The 23,359-nt window shown below is 42.5% G+C and overlaps 1 protein-coding gene across 1 annotated transcript in view; it reads right to left on the bottom strand.

Moving 5' to 3' along the window:
* znrf2b (zinc and ring finger 2b) overlaps positions 1-1,557 on the bottom strand; it is a 70,356-nt gene extending 68,799 nt beyond the window's left edge. The window contains exon 1 of the mRNA XM_031868612.1: positions 669-1,557. Within this exon, the coding sequence (XP_031724472.1) occupies positions 669-1,059 (391 nt within the window). The 5' untranslated portion in view covers positions 1,060-1,557. The remainder of the gene's footprint in view (positions 1-668) is intronic.
* Positions 1,558-23,359: the final 21,802 nt, after the last annotated feature.

Raw genomic sequence — 23,359 nt, 5'->3', positions numbered from 1 at the left:
TATGTGTATGTATATATATATATATATGTGTGTATATATATATGTGTATGTGTATTCCACAGTTTTAGTAACCTGGGGGAATTTTACCATTTCATAAAGCTAACTAACAGTGGATATATATTGACTGATTCTGTTTTTAGGCCTATAAATTAATAAAGTCTTCAGTTTTCCCCAGCCAGAATATTATCCCCGACGGATTTAAAAATAGACTTTTGGGAAATAAAATAGAGAGAAAATGTACAAACACACAAACACAAATAAGTTAAACATTTTATAAAGTGTCTAAGTTTTGGTGTCTGTTGAAATCTCTCTAAGGTGAGCTGGTGACATGAGCTCAGCACCTAGCTAGGACCCTGCTCTGTCACCTTTACATTTAGTGCCCACAGATGTTCATGATGTGGCCCGTTGAGCTGTTGTTCTCTTTCGCTGTCACATGACTAATCGATCCTCACCATTTCAATAGGTCATTCATTTGAGTAACATTCATTCAGCTGTTAGAACAAATTGTGTTTGTTAACTTGGTACTCACTCTGCTGATTTGAAATCATACATTTATCATATTTGAACTATATGAAATATCTAAACCACATATTGGTAACATTGGCTCCATCCAGCCATGTGTCAGTGTGGATCCAGTTCAGTGAACCGCTGAGCTGTGTCCCTCTTACCTCCGAACAGATGAGGCGAGAGGTGAGCTGGTAGCGATCCGATCAACAGTCGGGGACTTTCGTGCCCCCTGTCCGCCTCCTCCGGGCTGCTGCCGCCGGACTCCTGGGAGCTGTAGGCTCCGCTGCTGTTCGGAATGTTAATACCGGACTGGGGTCTGGTCCCGGAGCCCCCCACAGACCTGGCCCTGGCTCCGTGGTGCTGACTTGTGCTGGACGAGGCTCCGGAGGATCCGGACGCACTGTACGCATGGTACCTCACACCCCCGGCGGTAGTCCTGCTGACATTACTGCCGTTGCTGGACGAGCTAGAGGGCAGGTCCGAGCCGGAGTATGCTCTGGTCCGTCCGTTGGCAGCTGGATTAGCGGCCGGGCTGCTCTGCTTTGCCCCCATGGTAACCTCCAGTGACTCGGCTTTGAAATATTAAAGAGGCTCTCTATGAGCCACTGCGGGACAGTGCGCCAGATTTACGCCTGAGACAGATGGCTTTACAGGGTACACGTAACGTTGCTGGAGGTAAAGAAAACCAGAACTAACTCTGCGTCGCTATGATCCCGTCGATATTTAGGAAACGCCAGTGAGTTAAAAGTTAAACCGGCTAGCTGTGACAAAAGCTAGCGACGTGTGTAAAACTTTAGAAGCCGTCACCATTGTATTCCGTCAGCGGTAGTTGTGGCTGTGCCGCAGGTAACGTTGATCCCTCCTCGGTTGAGCCGCCGCTGTGGACCCGCTGAGCTCCGACCGCTGGTTCCTCCTCAGTGTCCGCTCCGCCATGGCTCCTGAGCAGCATGACAGAGTAAAGAAGCGGGCTCCTCACACCTCCCCGCCTCACAACGCATTGCTCAAAGGAAGGAAGTGATGGAGGAGGAAGCCCCGCACAAAACCGTTTTATCAGCGGCAGGAGGGAGACTCGGTGCAGGCTAGCTGTCAAGCTAGCTAGCTGAGCTCACAAGCATTTCCGTTGAGAAGTTTCAAAATAAAGCCGTTGCAGTGTTTCATATAGGCAGCGTTCACAGTTCCCAATCTCCACCAAGTTGAAGAAGGTAAATACAACTAAAGAAGTTCGAATTTTAAGTTTTAGTTTTGTTAGAATTTGGAATTGTTGTTACTTATTATCCCCATTTTGAAGTGTGTACTTCGTGGTACTGCTGAGCGATATCTGATATAGTGAGTAGAACAGTTCACTTCACAGAACAAACCAAGAGTCTACATCCACACTTGACCGACTCTGTGAGGCTGCAAAGCCCTGCTTCAAGATATTGTCAGCATGCTAATATGTTCACAATGAAAATATTTTAATACTAGAAAGTTATTCAGATGAGGTTTCGGCCCTCGGGCCTTCTTCAAGATCAACTATCATAGTAAGACATGTTATATGGGCCACATCCTAATCACACATCTGATGGTGATTACATCATATTTGATGAAATTACTTCAAACTAAATGACAAGAGCCAATGTACTTTTAGTGCCCCCCTTTGGTGGTTTTTCTATGCTGTTGCATGACAACCTGTCCAGAAGTGTACTCATTCTCTCACACTCCCAGAGATGCGAGGCGGGGTGGTGGTACTGGCCTGCTAATTTCCCCAAAATGGAAATACACTCTTGTCTCGGTTCCTCAGTTCTCCCCGTCCTCTTTCGAATTTCATGCGGTTACTGTCACTTATCCGGTCAAGTTCACCATTGCTGTTGTGTATCGCCCTCCGGGGCCTCTTGGTGAGTTCTTGGAAGATCTCGACACATTAGTCTCGCACTTCCATGACGATGGCTCAGCACTCATCCTGCTCGGAGACTTTAACATCCAGACTGATAAATTAGAACCTCTTATTTCCTTCCTCTCCTCATTTGACCTTTTCCACTCCTCTTCTCCTCCTACCCACAAGGCTGGCAACCAGCTGGATCTTATCTTCACTAGACACTGTTCTACTGCTAACCTCTCCGTCACTCCCCTCCAGCTCTCTGACCACTATTTCATGTCTTACTCCCTCTCCTCTCCCCCTGTACTTCCTCCACCTACCCACATGGTTTCTACCCGTAGTCATCTCCGCTCCCTCTCCCCGGCTGATCTGTCCTCTTCTGTTACCTCTGCTCTTCCTGACCCTGAATCCTTCTCTCTCCTATCCCCTGATACTGCTACTGACCTTCTCCTCTCCACCCTTTCCTCTTCTTTGGACAACCTCTGTCCCTTCACCTCCAGGCCTGCACGGCCAACCCCACCTGCCCCATGGCTGTCAGACTCAGTGCGTACTGACAGACGGAGCCTAAGAGAGGCTGAGCGAAAATGGAGAAAAGGCAAACTCCATGGGGACCTTCTTAACTTCCAAGCTCTTCTTTCCACTTTTTCCACCACTCTTTCTACTGCTAAAGCTGAGTTCTTCCGCTCCAAAATCCTAACCTCTGCTTCCAATCCTAAAAAACTCTTCGAAACTTTCTCTTCACTTCTCCAACCCCCACCCCCTCCTCCTACTTCCTCCCTTCTCCCTGACGATTTCGCCAACTCCTTTGACAAGAAGGTAAATGATATCAGGTCCTCCTTCTCTCAGCCCCCTGGTCCCTTTCCATCCTCTCCAGCACTTCCCCAACAGCTCTCCCGCCCCTCTCCATGCCACGTCTTATCCTATCTTGCTCCCCTCTCCCCTAACGAGGTCCACAACCTTGTTACATCTAACCGCCCCACCACGTGCTCCCTTGACCCGATCCCCTCCCCTCTTCTTCAGTCTATTGCGATTGAACTCCTTCCTTTCTTCACCCACCTTATCAACAAATCCCTCGTTTCAGGATGCTTTCCCACAGCTTTCAAGACTGCCAGAGTCACCCCCCTTCTGAAAAAACCATCACTTGACCCCTCTGATGTCAAGAAATTCAGACCGGTTTCTCTTCTACCCTTTCTTTCCAAAACACTTGAATGCGCTGTCTTTACGCAACTGTCTTCCTATCTCCACCAAAACAACCTCTTGGACCCCCACCAGTCTGGGTTCAAAGTCGGTCACTCGACTGAGACAGCCCTCCTTGCGGTGACGGAGTCGCTTCACGCAGTGAGAGCTAACTCTCTCTCCTCTGTCCTGATTCTCCTGGACCTGTCTGCAGCGTTTGACACTGTGAACCACCAGATCCTCCTCTCCACCCTCGAGGGGATGGGCGTCTCAGGCTCTGCACTCTCCGTGTTTGCATCCTACCTGTCAGGGCGATCCTACCAGGTGACGTGGAGTGGGGCCGTGTCGGAACCACGAATGCTAACTACGGGGGTTCCGCAAGGCTCAGTCCTGGGCCCCCTTCTCTTCTCGCTCTACACAACATCTCTGGGTTCTGTTATTCGCTCGCATGACTTCTCTTACCATTGTTATGCCGATGACACCCAGCTGGTCTTGTCATTTCCCCCCGGGGACACTCAAGTGGAGGCACGCATCGCTGCGTGCTTGGCTGACATCTCGAAGTGGATGACGACACACCACCTCAAGCTCAACCTGGACAAAACCGAGCTACTGTTCCTCCCGGGGACCTGTCCATCACCATTGACGATACCGTGGTGACGCCAACTCGGACTGCGAGGTACCTGTGTGTGACCCTGGACGACCAATTATCGTTCTCAGCAAACATTGCATCGGTTACACGCTCCTGCAGATTCATGCTCTACAACATCAGGAGGATTCGCCCCTTCCTCACTGATGAGACGGCGCAGGTGCTCATCCAGGCTCTTGTCATCTCCCGCCTGGACTACTGCAACTATACTTGCCGGAGCCCCGGCGTCAGCCATCAGACCTCTGGAGCTTGTCCAGAAAGCTGCAATCGCCCCAAGTTCTCCCACACAACTTGCCTTCTCCGTTCTCTACACTGGCTACCTGTAAGAGCTCACATCCAGTTTAAGACTCTGGTGCTAGCCTACAGGGCAGTGAAAGGAACAGCTCCTTCCTATCTCCAGGCCATGGTCAAGCCCTACACCCCCGTCTGACCACTTCGCTCTGCTGCCTCGGGGCGATTGGTTCCCCCGTCGCTCAGAGGTCCCTGCGGCCGATCGACCCGGTCGCGGCTGTTTTCTGTCCTGGCCCCACAGTGGTGGAATGAACTCCCCACTGACGTCAGGACAGCAGAGTCGCTGCCCATCTTTCGGCGCAGGCTGAAAACTCACCTCTTCAAAAAGGCCTACCCTGAGCCTTCCACTTAGCATTTACTTAGCATCTATTGTATTCATACTAGCTTATTGCACTTATTGTTTTCTTATTAGTTTGTGGTACTTATTGCATTTGTTTGTTTCTGCACTGTACGTTGGCTCTGGTTTATGCTCTTAGATGCCTGTTTGAGGAAAGGAGATGCACTTATGACTTCTGGTGACTAGTAGTTCTCTCGAAAACCGATGTTGAATACACTTATTGTAAGTCGCTTTGGATAAAAGCGTCTGCTAAATGACTGTAATGTAATGTAACCTTTTTATGTTTTATGTATGTTATGTTATGGACCTGCACAAAATAGTATAAATTGGTGAAGTCCAATGAAAAGATTGGTTCATATTATACAATATTCATCCCTTTTGTTATGAAGCCCCTAAATAAGATCTGGTGGTACCAATTACCTAATTAGAATTCACATCATCAGTTAAATAACGTCTACCTGTGCGCAATAAGTGTCACATGACCTGTCACAAGAAAACACATTTAGAGTGCTCCACATTAGTGAACTCCAAACATGTTTTGTATCTTTTTTCTGGCCCTGTGGAGTGTACTATGGACAGATACTGTGGAGCTTTCCAGCCCCAGCAGGGTTATGTTTGGTCTCTCTGTTGCCTCTCTGATTAATGTCCTCCTCACCTGCTCCGTGACCATTGGTCCTCTGTCAGCAGGTTTGTTATCGTGCCATATTTTTTCCAGGTTGTAATAATGGATTTAATTGTGCCCTATTAGATCATGTGACCGATTATGTGATACTTAGATTACACACAGGTGAACTTTACTTAATGATATGACCTTTGAAGGTAATCAGTAAAACTCCCCCAGGTAATTGAAACTGTGGAACAAATTGTTTTTCGATGTACGCTAAGGTCTGATTCCCCTCACGGCAACTCACTAGACCAAATACTTTACTATGTGGCAGCTCAAAGAGTTTCACCCACAGTGGTCTATCATTCAATGGAAATAGTCTGTCTCACACAGAGCTCATTGTCATACACATAGAGGAGGAATATCTACGCACGCCCAGTCTATGTGCATGCCCCACTTTTCACTATTTTTTGTCATTTCGAATTTTTTGAATCAAGTTTCCTTTGACTCATTTCACTTCACCAATTATGTGTATATGTGTGTGTATATATATAAATATATATAGCAAAATTTAAAGATCGGTTCTAGATGAACATCATGAACAAAACACTTCCAGTCATAATCTAAATTGAATCCATGAAGCAGGCTCAACTTTTGCTATCATCTATTAAAATATATTCAGTATTTATGTGTATTTTTACATATTTAATTGTTCATAATCAAAAAGTTGGATGCAAAATGTAAATCTCTATATGGCAGGAGACACAGTGGCTCTTGTTATTTGTTATAAAATGAGAAATGCATGGAGCCAGAGTATGCAACTCTTTTTTCATACTCAATGAGCCAGAATCTGGAATGTGAATATGGCTAAAAGAAAACCTGTCAGTGCTCTCTGGTGGACAAACTATGAGACAGCCCCCCCCCCCCCATTTCTCAATGACATATCTTTTGCTTTCTTGTTATTTACTGGCGCCAACATATAAAACATATAAAAATATATATATATATCTGATAAGATCAAATGGGCTCATACCTCAGTCAGGCTCTAATACGTTCTAGTATGAACCTGTAGGCTTAAAACCTACATGAATTATTTATCACAATTATTATCATGATGCTTTTATTGATGACAGTACTTATTCTTCCATAGTACTAATGCACTGCAGCTTTTCATGTAGTCGGCATGGTCAACTGCACCACACAACAATAACGTAACAACCTTTCGTCCAGTCCTGTTTATTGAGATAAATAAGCATAATCCCAAGTGGGTTAGCATAATATGTTTGCAAAATTGTGAGCAGTTATGTAAAATATAGATGTATACATCACATGTAAACTGGCTGTAAAAGTACTTGAATGATCCTTTAGAGAGAAAATTGAATTCTAAGTGAATATGATGTTTCTGAGTTATCTTGTTGTAGGCCCCTACAAGATGCCATATATACATCTGTACTGTATGGCATCTTGTATGCATGGCAACTAAAGTTAATTAACCCTGTAATGAATAATGCAGCCATATCATCATATCGAAAAAACAAATACATACAAACTAGCAATGAATAATATTTCACACCATTTGAACCTGTCTAGTGTCTGGCAGCTGACTGAAGGAACTTCAAAACACTTCATGTGTAAAAACACTCTGGAAAACAGATAGATGATCTACATGGCTGGTAAATCAAGGTTAAGTCAAGCCGGCTCAAGCTCAATCTGCTGCTTTGTCCAAACACTGGATATTAGAATTTACAGTGTGTTTGTAACGTTACATGATACAAAGTTCATTTAAACTGCAACTTTCATTGCATAACAAATTAATGACACAATTAATGCTCCAGAAGGTATACTCATTTATATTTATATTATTATAATTATATTTTCAGTTTAAGTGTCCTTGTCAAATTTCTAACTAATCTTCCATCTTGTACAACTTGATAAGGTCTTTTGCAATTTGCATCAGAAATTTACTATTTTATGTAACAATTTCACTGCATTGGGCACTTTAAATATTGTATATTCTGGTGCAACCTGATCTCTAAAATCATTCTCCAGAACGGAAGTCATGCTATTATTGTGAAATCAAATGGGACTGTTTTTGTAGTATATATATGGAAAATTGATAGGTTTGGACGTTCAGCGTCGGCTGACGTCAGCAGCGCAGCAACGTCAACAATAGTAGAGAGCCTCGCGCTACTTTCATGGTCTTCCTCCTGAACGCCTCATCCTGATGTTTCTAAGTGACGAACAACACGCTCCACTCAGGTGGTGTTCTGTTGGCATGGTTTTGTTTTGCTACCATCTTGTTTGTGCAATTACATTCACCACATATTGTCAACAACTGCCTTCACGTCAGTACTTATTTTAGTCCTTTTCATTTTGCTTCCTGTAGTTGGAATCTGGTGCAGAGTGTTTTTAAATCACAAACAAATTGATATGATTACTATATAAAACTGAAGAAAGTGGCTGCAGATAGTATGGTACATGAAGACCTCAAATGAGGTGACGGCTGTAAATATTTCTCGTGAGCAACTGAACACATAATTGTAAAATTATGTATTTATGATTTTACAGTTATGAATAGGCCTATGCTTAGTGTAAAATGTGTGTAGATTTATTGTGGTAAGTGTGTCTGCAGTAAACTTCAGTGAGGACTCCCACGAGGGTTTCTAATGCAGAATGACTTTCTGTCAACAACAGCATGAACATTATGTGGACAGCAGAGTTCACAGAGCCAGTGAGGAAGGTAGTTTTTTCTCACACTCCACTGCATTAATCCTTCTAATCTCCTCTGTCTGGAAATAGCCCAGGTTATCTGTCGATTGATGGCTATAGCATCCATCCCCAGCTGCACGGTGAAGGGGAGGACGGCGGCTCAGCGGTCACAGCAAAACCGCAATCACATTAGCCTTAATGGCTGGTGTTCGTTTGAATGAAAGGTCAGTGTGGGTGCTTCATTTAGGTGTTACTGGTGTTACTGGCAAGAATCCTTGTGGACTCGGTCCGTGCTGGGTATCAGGGGTGTGTGTACTCAAGCTTCTGACACAGCATTGAGACCATGGAACACAGTGTGTAGGATTTGGCATCATCACATCAATCCATGACGAAGTGTCTTTGGGCACTAAACCCCAAGTTTCTAACATTTGATCGGTGTTTGAATAGATGTGAATGTGAACTAGTTTAGTCGCCTCTGCCAACTGTAGAAACATGGAGGTGCAACATAGCAGACTCCGTGAAGAGGACCTGCCCTATTATGTAGATATGAAGGGCTCATTCTAAGCTAAAGAAAAACACAATTCCTATTTTCAGTGATAATATACATTTTTTTATACTACACACTTCATATACACTTCAGAAAACATACTGATTAATATTATATTCCATTTCTGCTAATAGAGCCTCCTAAATGCTAAACAGTGCTCCTTTAACTCAACCTGCAATAATATGTAACTAGAAAGGTGTACTCAGAGTGCAGATCTCCACCAGTTGTCTCTGCAAGAACCACTACTGTAATCTTTGATTGAATGAATATAACCAACAGTTGGCTAAACCCCCCCCCTTGTGAGAATTATGAGGATACGCTTGTAAGCAGTTAACCCTCCTGTCGTGTTCGTTTCTCCCCCCTTACTTTAGTGTTCCCGGTCTGTTTTAACTGCTCTTACATTAACACAAAAACCATTAATCATCACCAAATTTTATTTTACACCTTTTTAAGCTGTAAACAATGTCTCAGACAAGTAGTTTATATGAACAACTGCTGTGAATATACAAAGAATAGACACTGAAAATGTATCGCTAAATTCCCTGATATGAATACCATTCCACATTAACCACAGCCATTGTGCACTGTTCAATAGGCATGGGCAGGTCAATAGTTGGTATCAACAATCATTTGGTACTTGTACAAAGCTCATTAGATATGAATATACAACTATTAAAACACACGAATTACAAAGTCAATATTAGCCACTAGCAGTGTGGTCCAGACTGAAATATCTCAACAAGGCATATGAACATATGAACAAATATTAATGCTCCCAAGATGATAATCTGTCATCTGCGCAAATTTAAATTTACAAATTGTTGGTTTAGGACAAAGCTTCATGTTGGAAACATACTGTTTACTCATATTTAATGATGAGGCCTCATTTTAAAGCAGACAACTAGCGTTTGGAGAAGCAGGATCAAGGTCTCAGGGAGACATTAAACAAACAAGCATTTCATCATCTGTAGGGATGTGGAATCAGGTCTTTGTGAATCCTCATTCCCACACTGATCCCATTCTTTGACCAAAATAGAGCCGTGCTACTTCAAGGTCCATAAATCTTTTCAAATCCCTCACCTCATCAGCCGTAGAGCACACCTTTACTTTGAGGAGGACTTCAGGTTGCATCATGGATGGCCTGTCCAGCCTGAAGCACAACTAAACATTACATCATTCAGGCATCACAAATCTGATATGTGCCTGCTTTCAAGCCACAATCTCAAGTCGTATTTACTACTGTTAATGTTCCCAGTATAAAATAATGAGGACATTCATATATTATTTGCTATTGTATTTTCTATTTTTATTAGGAAGGATATTAATATAAAGTACCTGACAGAACTCCACCAGAATCCACACTGCTGGCCATTAGGGGAGAATACAGAAAACCCAAAAAAGACATCTGTCTGTTACAGTTGGATTGACTATGTTGGATTGTTTATGAGTTTTCATCTATAGGAGTTTATTCTAATACTCCCAATTTGTGTGAAAAAAAACGCCTTTTCCTACATTTAAGGAAAAATAAGTATAATTTGTGACCAGTGATTGCACATTTATACAGTTATTATGGATTATATATATACAGACAGATCAGAAGTAGATAAGTACAAAGAAGGGCCCAGATAGTACACACAATACTGCATTAACTGGACTACAGTTCATTTTTTATTTCCATTTTGATTCCTCTGGATCAAGTTTTAAGAAGGACATGTAAGTGTGGACTTTCATAGACTCTGGCTACAAGCTTTAATTGGGGTTTCCACTGGAGGAACGTTACCAAGGGACCAGGAACCTTTTTTGGAAGACAGAAACTTTACCTGTGTTTCAAACGAGGATACCAGGGTTTATATGCTAAATTTACTTCCAAATGCACTTCCTATGACTAAGTGGAGTTTACTTTGAGCAGTACAGGGGTTAAGTGAAAACCCTGAAATATTTGAAAGTATTCACAAGCCTGAACTCAGGGTAAACCAAAGTAACATCCCATAGTCCTTAAGTGAGACACTGAACCACAAGTTGCTCCCCGTTCGCTTTCCCCACTGCTCCTAATAATGAGGATGGGTTGAAAACAGATGTCAAATTTCATTTGTATATGACTATTGTAATTAATTGGGGTTTTTTCCACTGTACAAATCCTGCGCCAGCAATCATAGAGTATTGCTTTTCATCCTTTTGTTCTAATCAAATCAGAGCCATGGAGAACATTGTGACACACAACAGTCAGGCTTTGTTAGGCATTCTGTGCAGGAGGGTTTGGGGGAGGGCAGTCAAATGTAGGGAAATCGTGATGTAGGCTACTTCCTGCTGCCAACAAATCTAAACTGCAGACTACTGAAAAAAAAAGTGTTTAGAGTGTCAGTGTGTCAGTGTATCCTTATCTTGATATGGTTTCACTTGACTCTCTTTGTCTCTTCATCCTGGCCCTCTTCTCTAGATTCCACCTACTTGTAGAATCTCATGGTATCTCATGTTTCTCTCCTACACACCACTGGATGGCAGTGTTGCTTTAATGAAATCAGTTCAGACACTCCAGGACAAAAGAAGCAGTCAACAGTACCCAACATTAGCGGCTGTGTCCATGTCACAAAGTATTACAACACTCAAACACTAAAGATCAGATTTATACACCTGGTCACAATCATCTAACTCTTAATGCAGCTGCAGGTGAGTAGACTATGAGGTCAGGTATTACACTGATGTAAAAATAACTGCTATCAGTTCTACTCAATACACCCAACAAAGAATAAGCATTTGTGGTGTGTTGATCTTTGGCTGATAGTGTTACAGATAACATGTTTAGCCTACTTTACTCAACATAAGAATTAAAGCAGGAGTCAAACAATATTCTGCACAATATTCTACTTCTTTCAGTAATTTGACTTTATTATAATCATTATTATAATTTGCATAATTACAGCATACACCAAATGTAAAATGTTATTTTACTAATGTTGCATGTTTTACATGACTGCTCTTTGAAAAACTTAGCAATCTTGTGTTAGATTGCGACCATGAAACATTTTCATGTAGCCGAAAGCAGGAGTCTCCAACTCAGCTCACCTGAGGGCCACTAGCTAGGTCCCCTTGAACTTTTAATTACTATACACTCTGGGGCTGAACTACTCATCTTTGAGCAGTGGTGGGCCATCAGGGCCTGCTAGGCCTTCTCTGCTAGCCTAAACAGAATCACAAACTATTTTATAATTTAATATCTTTTCATAAATACACTACACGTATTATAATTTATAAAAACATTTTTTCCCATTATCTTATTTTCTCATTGCACAGCTACTGTCTTCCTCAGTTGCTCTGCTTCCAGTGCAGCTTGTTTTAAGTAGAGCTTTTATCCAATCAGATTTCACCTCTATGTCTCTAGGTAAGAAGAGAGGCCCGAGGCCTGCAGACTCACAAGTGCATCCATGTGCAGTTTAAGTGAATGGGGACGATATTGTTGATTCTCATAGTCTTCAACCAATCAGATCTTTAGTTTGACATGTTGGGCGTATTCTTTGACGTGTCAGAGCCTGCTAGCTGGCCTACAACTACGTCAGCATTACGTGCAGCTCAGTTAGCTCAGCTAACCTGAGGACACCATAGCACAGCAGGACACTACGGTGCTTTTGAAAACTTTTGGAGAAACTCGAGTGGATCTACAGATCAACGAACACGTTCGCAGGGAAACGGAGCTCCGGTGTTCGCTGGCCGGCGTTTGCTGAACGCGCACCAAACGGCCGGTGTTCGTACGTTCGTACGGTGTTCGTTCGCGCACGCCGGCCGGTCGCGGTCTATTCGTCCATGAGGTCTTCTTACTGGAACTGAAACAATGTACTGGGATTAAATTCTTTAACTCTTTAAGTGAACAGCATTCGGTAAGTGACAAACTGGGTTTTGTTTGTTTTACATCTGCAGTAACTGTTCATTTGTCTATCGTGTAGTTTTTATGAATAATATGAATGGCTCGCACTCTAGCGCTGCAGTGTTGCTGGATTGATTTGTCATGCTTGACATTTTATGTGACTGGTTTTGTCATTGTGTTAATTACATTGATTCTGACTTGTCCGTTAATGACGAAGCATCCCGTCATCGCGGGGTTATTTACCAAACGGTTTAATACGAATACGTGTATTATTACACCAACAGAAACAAATAACCGTAGATCAGTAGGACAGCACAGAAGGCCCAGGTATAAAATGCACGGCCCGCTACTGATTCTGCCCCAAGCTGAATCTATTTGAGGACTGATTGACTAAATTGTATGTCACTCATTTATATCTTTAATCAGCATTAAAGCGTCATTGGCTAAACTGCTTTATAGACCCGCCTCTTTGGGGCAGATTCTCCAGCGCCCCAGCCAGCTGAGACGTGCACACGCGGAGAGGACGTGCAGACAGGCAGAGAGGATGTGCAGGAACCATATATTTACCGCAGATATCATATTTGATGCATATTACTGGGTGATTCCATATTTCGAAAACACAAATATTGACAATTGTATAGTTTATTCAGTGTGGCTTTGTAGCACAAAGGCAGTAAAACAGTTTATTCAGTGTGGCTTTGTAGCACAAAGGCAGTAAAACTGCCTGTGCCAAAGCACACTGTATATTATCCATCGGGCTTAACCATAATAATAACTAGAAAATTCCTAAAGAAATTTTGACAGTGTGGCTTCTACTGCCCGAAGAAATCGCAAGATACGTATACACACGGCAATGTTACCGGTAGTGTCATTCAGGTTCAATTGAGATAGCGCTACTCTTTTTTCTGTATTTTAGATTCATAATCTTGGATTGAATCTTGTATTTGTGGGGCTTTTATTTTGAAAGGGTGGGACTGGGTGGGTGAGAGAGGGGGAGAGGAGACAGAATCATAATGTTTGACACTAAAATGAGAGGCGTCATCACAAGCATTCCAGTTAGAATTCATTCTGTGGGGCTTTTAATTTGAAATGGGGGGAGGGGGGTGAGAGGGGAAAAGTCCTCTAAAAATATCTAAGACCTGAATGACTGTATGATAGAGAGAGACACAGAGAGGGAGAGACAGACTGAGTGAGTGAGTGGGAGAGTAAGACAGGCAGACAGACAGATGGATTGAGTGAGTAGGAGAGAGAGACAGGCAGACAGACAGTTAGATGGACTGAGTGAGTAAGTGGGAGAGAGAGACAGGCAGACAGACAGACAGTTAGATGGACTGAGTGAGTGGGGGAGAGAGACAGGCAGACAGACAGTTAGATGGACTGAGTGAGTGGGGGAGAGAGACAGGCAGACAGACAGTTAGATGGACTGAGTGAGTGGGGGAGAGAGACAGACAGACAGTTAGATGGACTGAGTGAGTGGGGGAGAAGTGGTCATGTGTGGAGAGAGAGAGAGAGAGAGAGAGAGAGAGAGAGAGACTCTGATCTCTCTGGCAATCTTTCTCATTTGGAGATTGTCCCATGTTTTATCTTTTACAGCTTACATGACTATTGTCCTGCTCTGCCATGTCTTTTCTCGTCTCTCCCTCTTGTGTCGCGGTGTGTGTAAATGTCACTCGAATCAGGAAACTTATCAGAATACCCATATTTGATTGGCTGAGCTGCATCACGTATATCTCTAAATCATGTGTGTGCGGCTTTTATTTTAAAATGGGGGGGGGGGGAGTCCTCTAAAAGTCTCCAAGACCTGAATGACTGTATGAGAGAATGAGACACACACACAGAGAAAGAGAGAGAGAGAGAGAGAGACAGAGGGAGAGGATTGATGTGCGTGTGTGTCTCAGTGCCTCTGTGTGTTTATCAACATCACTAATGAGCTCATATAAACACCTGTGTGCTTGGGTGCATGTTGGTGATTGGAGCACCTGTGTGTTAGAGGCTAATTAAGAGAGAGAGTGAACAGTGATTTTCAACAAAACTACCTGTCAAACATATGCCCTCTATACCAAAACCATGAGACTAATCAATAAAATATGGATACCCTGAGAGAGATAAGACTCTGGCAAATGCGGAGATGTGTTTTTTATGTTTGTGGTCTTAAAAATGTGAGCTCCAGCGCAATATGCAAAACTGGTACCGTCTGCTTTCTTTGAGAAATGAGCGGTCAGATTTAACATGGAGTCTAATGGAGCAGTTGGTTGGAGTTCATGTCGCTCTGCAACTCTTTGAGCCAAATGTGTAAGTCCGTTGGATTCCACAGACATCTGTGTGCGACAGCACAACATTTGCAAGCTTTTTGGCCAAAAATGGTGTATAAAGAGTAAACATTGTGGGAGCTAGAGCAATTTGTTTGGAAAAATCACAGAATATTTTCCTGCTCCGCTCCACTCTGACGGTTATGCTCTCACTCTAGCTCTTAACGAGCCGTGCAATACACACCCATTATAAAATCTGAAACAGACCCAAAATTTTCCTGAAACTTAATCTGTGACTTCATGAAAACTGTGCTAGCTATCAAAATGTCCATTTGGCTCAATAAAGTGCAGCGTTTTGTCTATGTTTTAAACTTTGAATCATGTTTCTACGTTAATGTATGGCTAGTCAATAAGGGTCCAAATTTTAGTGTTTGTTTTGCTCTCTTCACGCCGAAACCCAATTCAAGTCAATGGGGCGATTTTTCTCCGTATTTTGGGATTTTCGGGGAAACCGCTGGCCGAATCTCTCCGAAAAATAGATAGAACACTATTCCCGATCAGGCCGCATGTTTTGATGTATTTTTCACGCCGCTGTTGGCAACGCTGTGTGAGGAGAAGCGCGCCAAACTTCATTTTGCACCGTTTTTCCGGGATTTTCGGGAAAACTTCTGGGCGAATCTCTCCGAAAAATAGATTGCACACTATTCCCGATCAGGCCGCACGTTTTGATGTATTTTTCACGCCGCTGTTGGCAATGCTGTGTGAGGAGAAGCGCGCCAAACTTTTGGATAAACCTGAATAATATTAAGCCCGATGTCAGTGGCGGCGATGCGGAGAACATCGGGAAAGCCGCTGCATGCCGTGCTGTTCGTAAAGTTTATTTGGCGCTTAAGAAACTTATGGATGTATTCAATACATTACCATGGCACATATTGTATTGACTCACCATTCTGAATAATGTTTTGTGCTTAGTTTTTACTTGCTCCTATGTCCTCTTGGTGGCTGGGTTGCAACTACATCGGGGTTGAAAGCACTCATAATTATATGACAGTGTTATTAGTACACCATAGCATACCATTATTGTAGAAAATGATTAAGGTGGACTCATGATAAGAATAGAGAGAATCACACAATTTCTTTTCACTGCTTCAATTGATTGAATTTCTGATTATGAATAATACATAGATACATACTGATCCGCCCATACACAGATTCACACATACATATTCAAACTCCTAGTTCTATATGGTAATCTACACATACATACACATATATAGTAGGCTACATGATACATATGCACATATATCCTCATAAGTATCTATTAATTTGTATCACTGACTTTGGCATGGGAATAGTCAGAGGAAGGATACCAGGGGGTGTGGCTATTCTCTGGAATAAGAAGCTTGACTCATTGATAAATGTGGTCAGGCTTGGTGTTGACTGGTGTGTTGCAATACAGTTTACTCATGATAAGGAATTCATTATCCTAAATGTGTATACACCCTATGAGTGCAATCACAATGAGGATGAATATCTAAATAGGCTTGCCTTCATCAATTCCTTCATTCAAGATAATACTTCTAGTATATATATATATATATATATATATATATATGTCATTGGGGATATGAATGCAGATATCTCAGACACAAGCTCAGTATTTGCCAAGCACATGGCTCAGTTTTGTAAAGACAATCATTTTATATTATCAAGTGAAGTGCTTTTACCTACAGATAGTGTCACGGGAGTTCACGGTGAGGACCAAATAGCAAGACCACAGGAGACAGAAGTTGGTATAAACAGGTTTTATTTAGCCTGAATTAAGATGACAGGAAGGTGTGGAGCCCGTGGTCCGACACCAGAGAGTAGGCAGATCGACGGTGTGAGTCCCGTGGCTCGACACCGGAGGGCTGGCAGCTTGACGGCGTGATGTCCCGTAGCTCGACACCAGAGAGTAGGCAGATCGACGGTGTGAGTCCCGTGGCTCGACACCGGAGGGCTGGTAGCTTGATGGCGTGATGTCCCGTGGCTCGACACCGGAGAGCTGGCAGCTTGACGGCGAGAGTAGTCCGTTAACACAACAGAGGGCAGAGTGGCGGTGTGTAGTTCGTTAACACCACGGAGGGCAGAGCGGCGGTGAGTAGTCCGTAAACACAAAGGAGGGCACGGGGGATTCCCGGACCTACGGACAGCGGAGGCAGGCGCTCGAAGCCGAAGATGCAACGGGGTTGAAGGGGTTGAAGCGGGTGAAAGACGGTACGACCTGACAACCCCAGACTGCAGGACCAGAGTTTATATAGTGCCAGGGAAAGCGTTAGTCGGACCTGAGTCTGGTGTGTCAGCCTGCAGGAGGTAATCGGCTAGAGTGGCTGCAGCTGTGTGGCCATGGGAGGTGCCTGGTCTGACAGGGATCCTGACAGATAGCTATACATACATTAGTGAGGCCTGGCACACTACATCATGGCTGGACCATTGTATTAGTACAGCTGATGCACATGATTCATTGGGATGTATGGGCATTATTTATGAGGCAGCAACAACTGATCATATACCTTTTGCTATGTCGATAAATGTCGAACATCTACCGGCGCTATCTAGAAATGGAAATAGTGTCAACACAGAAAAACTTGACTGGTCAACTCTCACTGAAGAGGACGTCTTAGTGTATTCTGCTCGTACAGACCAATCCTTCAGTAATATTCATCTACCTAGAGATGCAGCTATGTGTACTGACGTTAACTGTAAGGATGTGGTGCATAGGAGAGATCTCTGCTTCATGTACAATGATATAGTAAGTGCTCTGTATAAAGACAGTAAGCCCTACTACAAGCATAAAAATAAGACCCACAACATCAAACCTGGCTGGAACGAGTATGTAGCTGAGTATCGTGCTGAAGCCTGTGAAGCTTTCAAATCATGGGCTATAGCTGGTAGACCCAGACAAGGGCCAGTGCTTGAGTACAAGAAGCTCACCAATGCTAGATATAAGTACTTCATTCGCTTCATTTGCAAAAATGATCAAGACATAAGGGCTGACTCCATGGCCAAGAATCTGCTAATCAATCTGCTAATCAATCTGTTGTTGATTTTTGGAAAGAAGTGAGAGCTCTTAACTGTAAAACATCTTTACCATGCTCTATAGATGGAATTTCAGCAACAGACAACATTGCTGAGTTATGGCGACAGCATTATAGCACCTTATTCAACTGTATCAAAAGTGATTTGTATAACGTGGACAATTCTGAGAGTAATGACTCAATGGCAATTACATCATATGAGGTGCACCAAGCTATAAATAAACTGTCTGAAGGCAAAGCAAGTGGTTTAGACCATATTACTGCTGAACACCTTAAATATGCTAGTCCGAGGTTAGCTCCTCTCCTCGCTATTTGTTTTACTGGCTTCATGATTCACGGCTTGTTACCAGACTCAATGCTGTCTGTTCTCTTAGTGCCAGTCATTAAAAACAAAGCTGGTAAAGTATGTAGCCTAGAGAATTACAGGCCCATTGCTTTGGCCAGCATACTGTCAAAAGTCCTAGAAAGAATCCTGCTGGACAGAATACATGACTTTATCACCTCCACAGATAACCAGTTTGGCTTTAAAGGGTTAGCAATGGTGTCCAACAAGGGGGAATTTTGTCCCCAATTCTGTTTAATCTGTATATTGATGATCTGTCCAAGCAATTGAAAGCCTGTAATACTGGGTGCATGATTGGGAATACTCTGGTTAATCATATCATGTATGCAGATGATCTGGTGATCTTTAGTCCATCTAACGCTGGTCTTCAGCAGCTCCTCACTATATGTACTGTGTATGGTGTGGAACATGACATCAAATACAACGCCAGTAAGAGTGCTATCCTGATCTGTCGAACTAAAGAGGACTAAACTAAACTTCCCTGACTTCAAATTGTCTGACAATAATCTTGGTGTCTGTGGTGAAGTAAAATATCTTGGTCATGTTATAACAGAACACATGACCGATGATAGCGACATTTCTAGGCAATGTCGTATGATGTATGCACAAGCAAACAGTCTCTCACGCAAGTTTGGTATGTGTACAGATGGAGTGACGATGTCTCTGTTTAGAGCATATTGTACACCACTCTACACTGCACACTTGTGGTCAAACTACAGAAAAAAGAGCTTACAGAGACTTCAAGTAGCTTACAATGATGCCATGAGAATACTTTTAAAAAGACCGAGATGGAGCAGTGCTTGTGAAATGTTTGTGGCTGCACGAGTCAACACTTTCCAAACTGTTTTAAGAAATCTCATGTATAAATTCATCTGTCGACTGAATGACTCTGAAAATGGGATCATAGTTGTTTTAACCAGCGTAAGGTTTAGCACCACACGCTACCAGTCCCAGCTGTGGCGACATTGGTACAGCTGTCTCTTTGTAAGGCATTGCTAGGCCTATGTACTTTTATTGTTTGTGTCTGTCTTTTTATGTATTTGTCTCTATGGACCCTGAGTCTGAAATAAAGTCTATCTATCTATCTATCTATCTATCTATCTATCTATCTATCTATCGATTAGATACTCTTTGGGCTTGTTTTTATCTACTTATTCTGAAAGAGTTGAGATAATTATTTTCGCTAGCAAGATCTCATTCGATGATGCATTCCATTAAGCCTACTGCCAGCAGGCACATTTAAAGAAATATAATCTGATTGATTGGGGTGATGAGGCACTTAAAATGAGCCTATACATTTTCCCAACACTTACGAATTTAACTTATCTGCGATATTTTGCCATGCTTCTTGTCTAGCCCTCGCAGCGGTGGCGGTGTTAGATTTTGCCGTGATTATGGTCTTGAATTCGTCATATACGTTCATGATCATCTCCTGCTCGTCAGCGGAGAAAAAAAGGCTCTTTCTTTGAGTTTATTTGCCATTGTACTGTTAGAAAATCATTACAAAATTATAAAATATTTACAATGAACCACAACATATGGCCACGGTTACAGTCAATTCAGCATCGTATCTTCACGTTTGATGATTCTCCAGTTTTAGGCAAATTACAAAACTAAAAACAGTAGAATAATCAAGGAATGTAATTTAAAACAATTTTTATTATTTAATAAAAAGGATGGCATTGTGGTGAAACATGGTTTTCATAATTCAATAACTGCTCCCTATATGGTTAAAGAGTTCTTTAGAATTCTGTAAAGAATTAGCTTCATTATTCTTCCCCTAGGTTGGTTCCAAAAATACCACATTTTGTTGAGGAGGTCGTCCCTCTGTACAGTGCCACTGACTTCAGAAGTCATTTCAGGCTCTCAAGAGGACAAGTGGAGGTAGGCTTATCTACAGCGTTTCAAGGCTAAATATAATCACTGATATTTGTCAGTTTGAGTCTCTTCTTTGCTAACTACGCTATTATCAGCACTGCGCCCCTGTTCTGTGCTGTTTGCCGTTAGCAGCACCCTTGTTTTAATGAACAAACTCTTTTTAGGTCGAGCCAACGTGTATTCTGACCAGGGATGTTAAGGCCCACTCTGAACTTTAGTTTATATAAATTGGGTTACTGATCATCCCCCTGGCTGATCAGTTAACCAGTTATTAGGGCCCGAGCACCGACGTAGTTGGAGCGGAGGAGCTATTGTTTTTCGATTGTTTATTAGGGCCCGAGCACCGACGTAGTCGGAGCGGAGGACCTATTGTTATTCGATTGTTTATTATTAGGGCCCGAGCACCGATGTAGTCGGAGCGGAGGACCTATTGTTATTCGATTTTTTATTAGAGCCCGAGCACCGACGTAGTCGGAGCGGAGGACCTATTGTTGTTCGATTATTTATTATTAGGGCCCGAGCACCGACGTAGTCGGAGCGGAGGACCTATTGTTTTTCGTATGTTTATTAGGGCCCGAGCACCGACATAGTCGGAGTGGAGGACCTATTATTTTTCGATTGTTTATTAGGGCCCGAGCACCAACGTAGTCGGAGCGGAGGACCTATTGTTTTTTGATTGTTTATTATTATTATTATTATCGTACCTGTTTCGTCGCAAAAAGGAGGTGCTTGGGATACTGGAAATTTTTCGAAATTTTGCACGCAAGCCAGAATTTGCGAAAATTGCTGTCTGATTGGAGTGTCCAGCTGCGTTATGAAATATTGGCTCGATAGCGCCCCCTATTGAGTAGCCCCAACACCGGGTTTCACCTAGCTGTATGAAATTTCAAGAAGTTCATAATGCCAGTTCATGAAGCTTTTGATGTTTCGTTGAACGCCGTTGCCGTGGCGACGCAGTCTTCGCCGTGAAAAACGAAGGTAATTTTGAAAGGCTAGAAATGCTCGAAACATAAGCAAACTTTGCATACACATTTAAAGCCCAAAATGTAGTTATATAATATGATTTTATTGGTTCAGAGTGGCAAATCGGCTCAATAGCGCCCCCTACAAAATTTCGACGAAGCAGCCCTCGCTGTACGTTTCACAGAGATTTACAAAATTTTGTAGGCACATGTAACACATGTGGACTTAAAATAAAGTCTCTTGGGACCATGCTCTAAACCCAACCGGAAGTCAGCCATTTTGAATTTTGTATGAATTTCTAGTGTCATTTTTGCAATTTCCAGGCGCTCTACTTTAACGAACTCCTCCTAGGGAATTATTCAGATCAACTTAGAATTTGGTCAGAACAATTTAAATACCTTTGTGATTAAAAGTTACTCAAAGCTTGTTGTTTCGTGAAAGGCTGTTGCCGTGGCGACGGATTCTTCGTCATGAAAAACGAAGGTGTTTTTGAGGGGCTAAAAATGCTCAAAACATAATCAAACTTGTCACACACATTTAAAATCCTGAATGTAGTTATCTAATGTGATTTTAATACTTCAGAGTGGCAAATCGGCTCAATAGCGCCCTCTACAATATTTCGACGATGCAGCCCTCGCAGTACGTTTCACCTAGATGTATAAAATTTGGTAAGCAGATGTATCACATGTAGACTTAAAAAAAAGTGTCAGGGGTCTATGCTCTAAACCCAACTGGAAGTCAGCCATTTTGAATTTTGTATGAATTTCTCGTGTTTTTTTCCATTTCCAGGTGCTGTACTATGAACTCCTCCTAGGGAATTAATCCGATCAGCTTAGAATTTGGTCAGAACAATCGAAAGACCTCAGCGATTAAAAGTTACTAAAAGCTTTAGGTTTCATCAAACGACGTGGATATGGTGTGATGGCCATTTTACATGGTTCGCCATCATCCATCAAGCTGTTGTAACTCGACTGTACTTTGTCAAAACTGTCCCAAACTTGACATGCTTGTTGACTGTCATGGCTTTAGGACTTCTGCATGCCAATATTAACTCATTGTCATACCTACTGATAAGCACGGATGTAAGCAGGATTCTATAATTACAGCGACCCAAACACTGAACTTATTGAAAGGGTTTGTGGGCACACCATGAGAAAAAGACTTCTCTAATCTAAATATGTGCAAACTAAGATCCTTGGAGAGCAAAAGTTAAAATGAAATCAGTGTTAAATTAAAGTGTTCAAGTAACAGCAAATGGCACTACTGTTTTGTTAACTTTCATGTAAGTCCAAATACAATCAGCAGGACACTGCAGGGAGTTGAACCCCATCCCAGTAAACTGACAGTCTGTTATGTTACAAACACTGAAGCACATTCACACACATTCATTTTCTTAATGATCTTAATGGCTTACATTTATGATTGTATCGGAGGTACACTCAAAACATTTTAGGCTTAAGACCTGGCAACATGATCTTGCTACGCTGCTGGTCTACGCAGGAAATATCTCACTGGTGCACGCAGAGTGTGATGGTCACAGAAATGCATGGCCAGAGTCCTGCTAGTACCCTTGACGTGCGTGAAGCTGCGAGGTCCCAATCAATGCTGCTCGCAGCTTTAATTAACTTTGTTTTCTTGATTTGCAACTAACTTGTGTTTTCCCTCTGCCTGAAGATTCCTGTGCCACGTCGCCGCCCAGCCGCTGCCACTCACACCGCCTCACCTTCCTACCTGCATGTTCCACCGGCTCCACGAACAACTAAATAAAACCTTTTATTTCACCTACCCTGTCGTCCCGGTGTCTGCGTATGGGTCCAGAATAATTGACCGCAACACTTACTTTCTATATATCTTCTGACTCCACTATAGCAGTCAGAATATTTTACTTTAATTGATCTATTTTTGCTAACAGTATCTCAATCTACATTTGTAGTGCTTCTGTCTTAGTGTACCAACTTTCATTTTCTTTTATTTGTTTGTGTTTCACCCCAAACGATCTTTGTCACGATCCAGCTGATTGTCAATAAACTGCACTTTTGCAGGTTGGCGCTCAAGGATGAATTTTAATCCAACTTTGATGACTCCAAAAAAACCCAAGCTCATATTGTCAACGTTGGGCATAATTTAATTTAATCTGGATAACTTGGTAAAAACAACGGGGTGCTGAGATAGAAGTTAGTGTGTGTTATCGTTATTAGAAGTGACCTTTGCATGCAATGCCTTTTGGGTCAAAACAAGAAAGAAAGCATTCATAGTTTTGGTCTACATAAGTTTACTTTACCCAGGCTCACATATAGACACAATCTTCCCAGAGACAG

This window comes from Anarrhichthys ocellatus, unplaced genomic scaffold, assembly GCF_004355925.1.
Source record: "Anarrhichthys ocellatus isolate YVR2014 unplaced genomic scaffold, GSC_Weel_1.0 scaffold43, whole genome shotgun sequence".
NCBI lineage: Eukaryota > Metazoa > Chordata > Actinopteri > Perciformes > Anarhichadidae > Anarrhichthys > Anarrhichthys ocellatus.
This window is presented reverse-complemented; position numbering and strand designations above follow the sequence as displayed.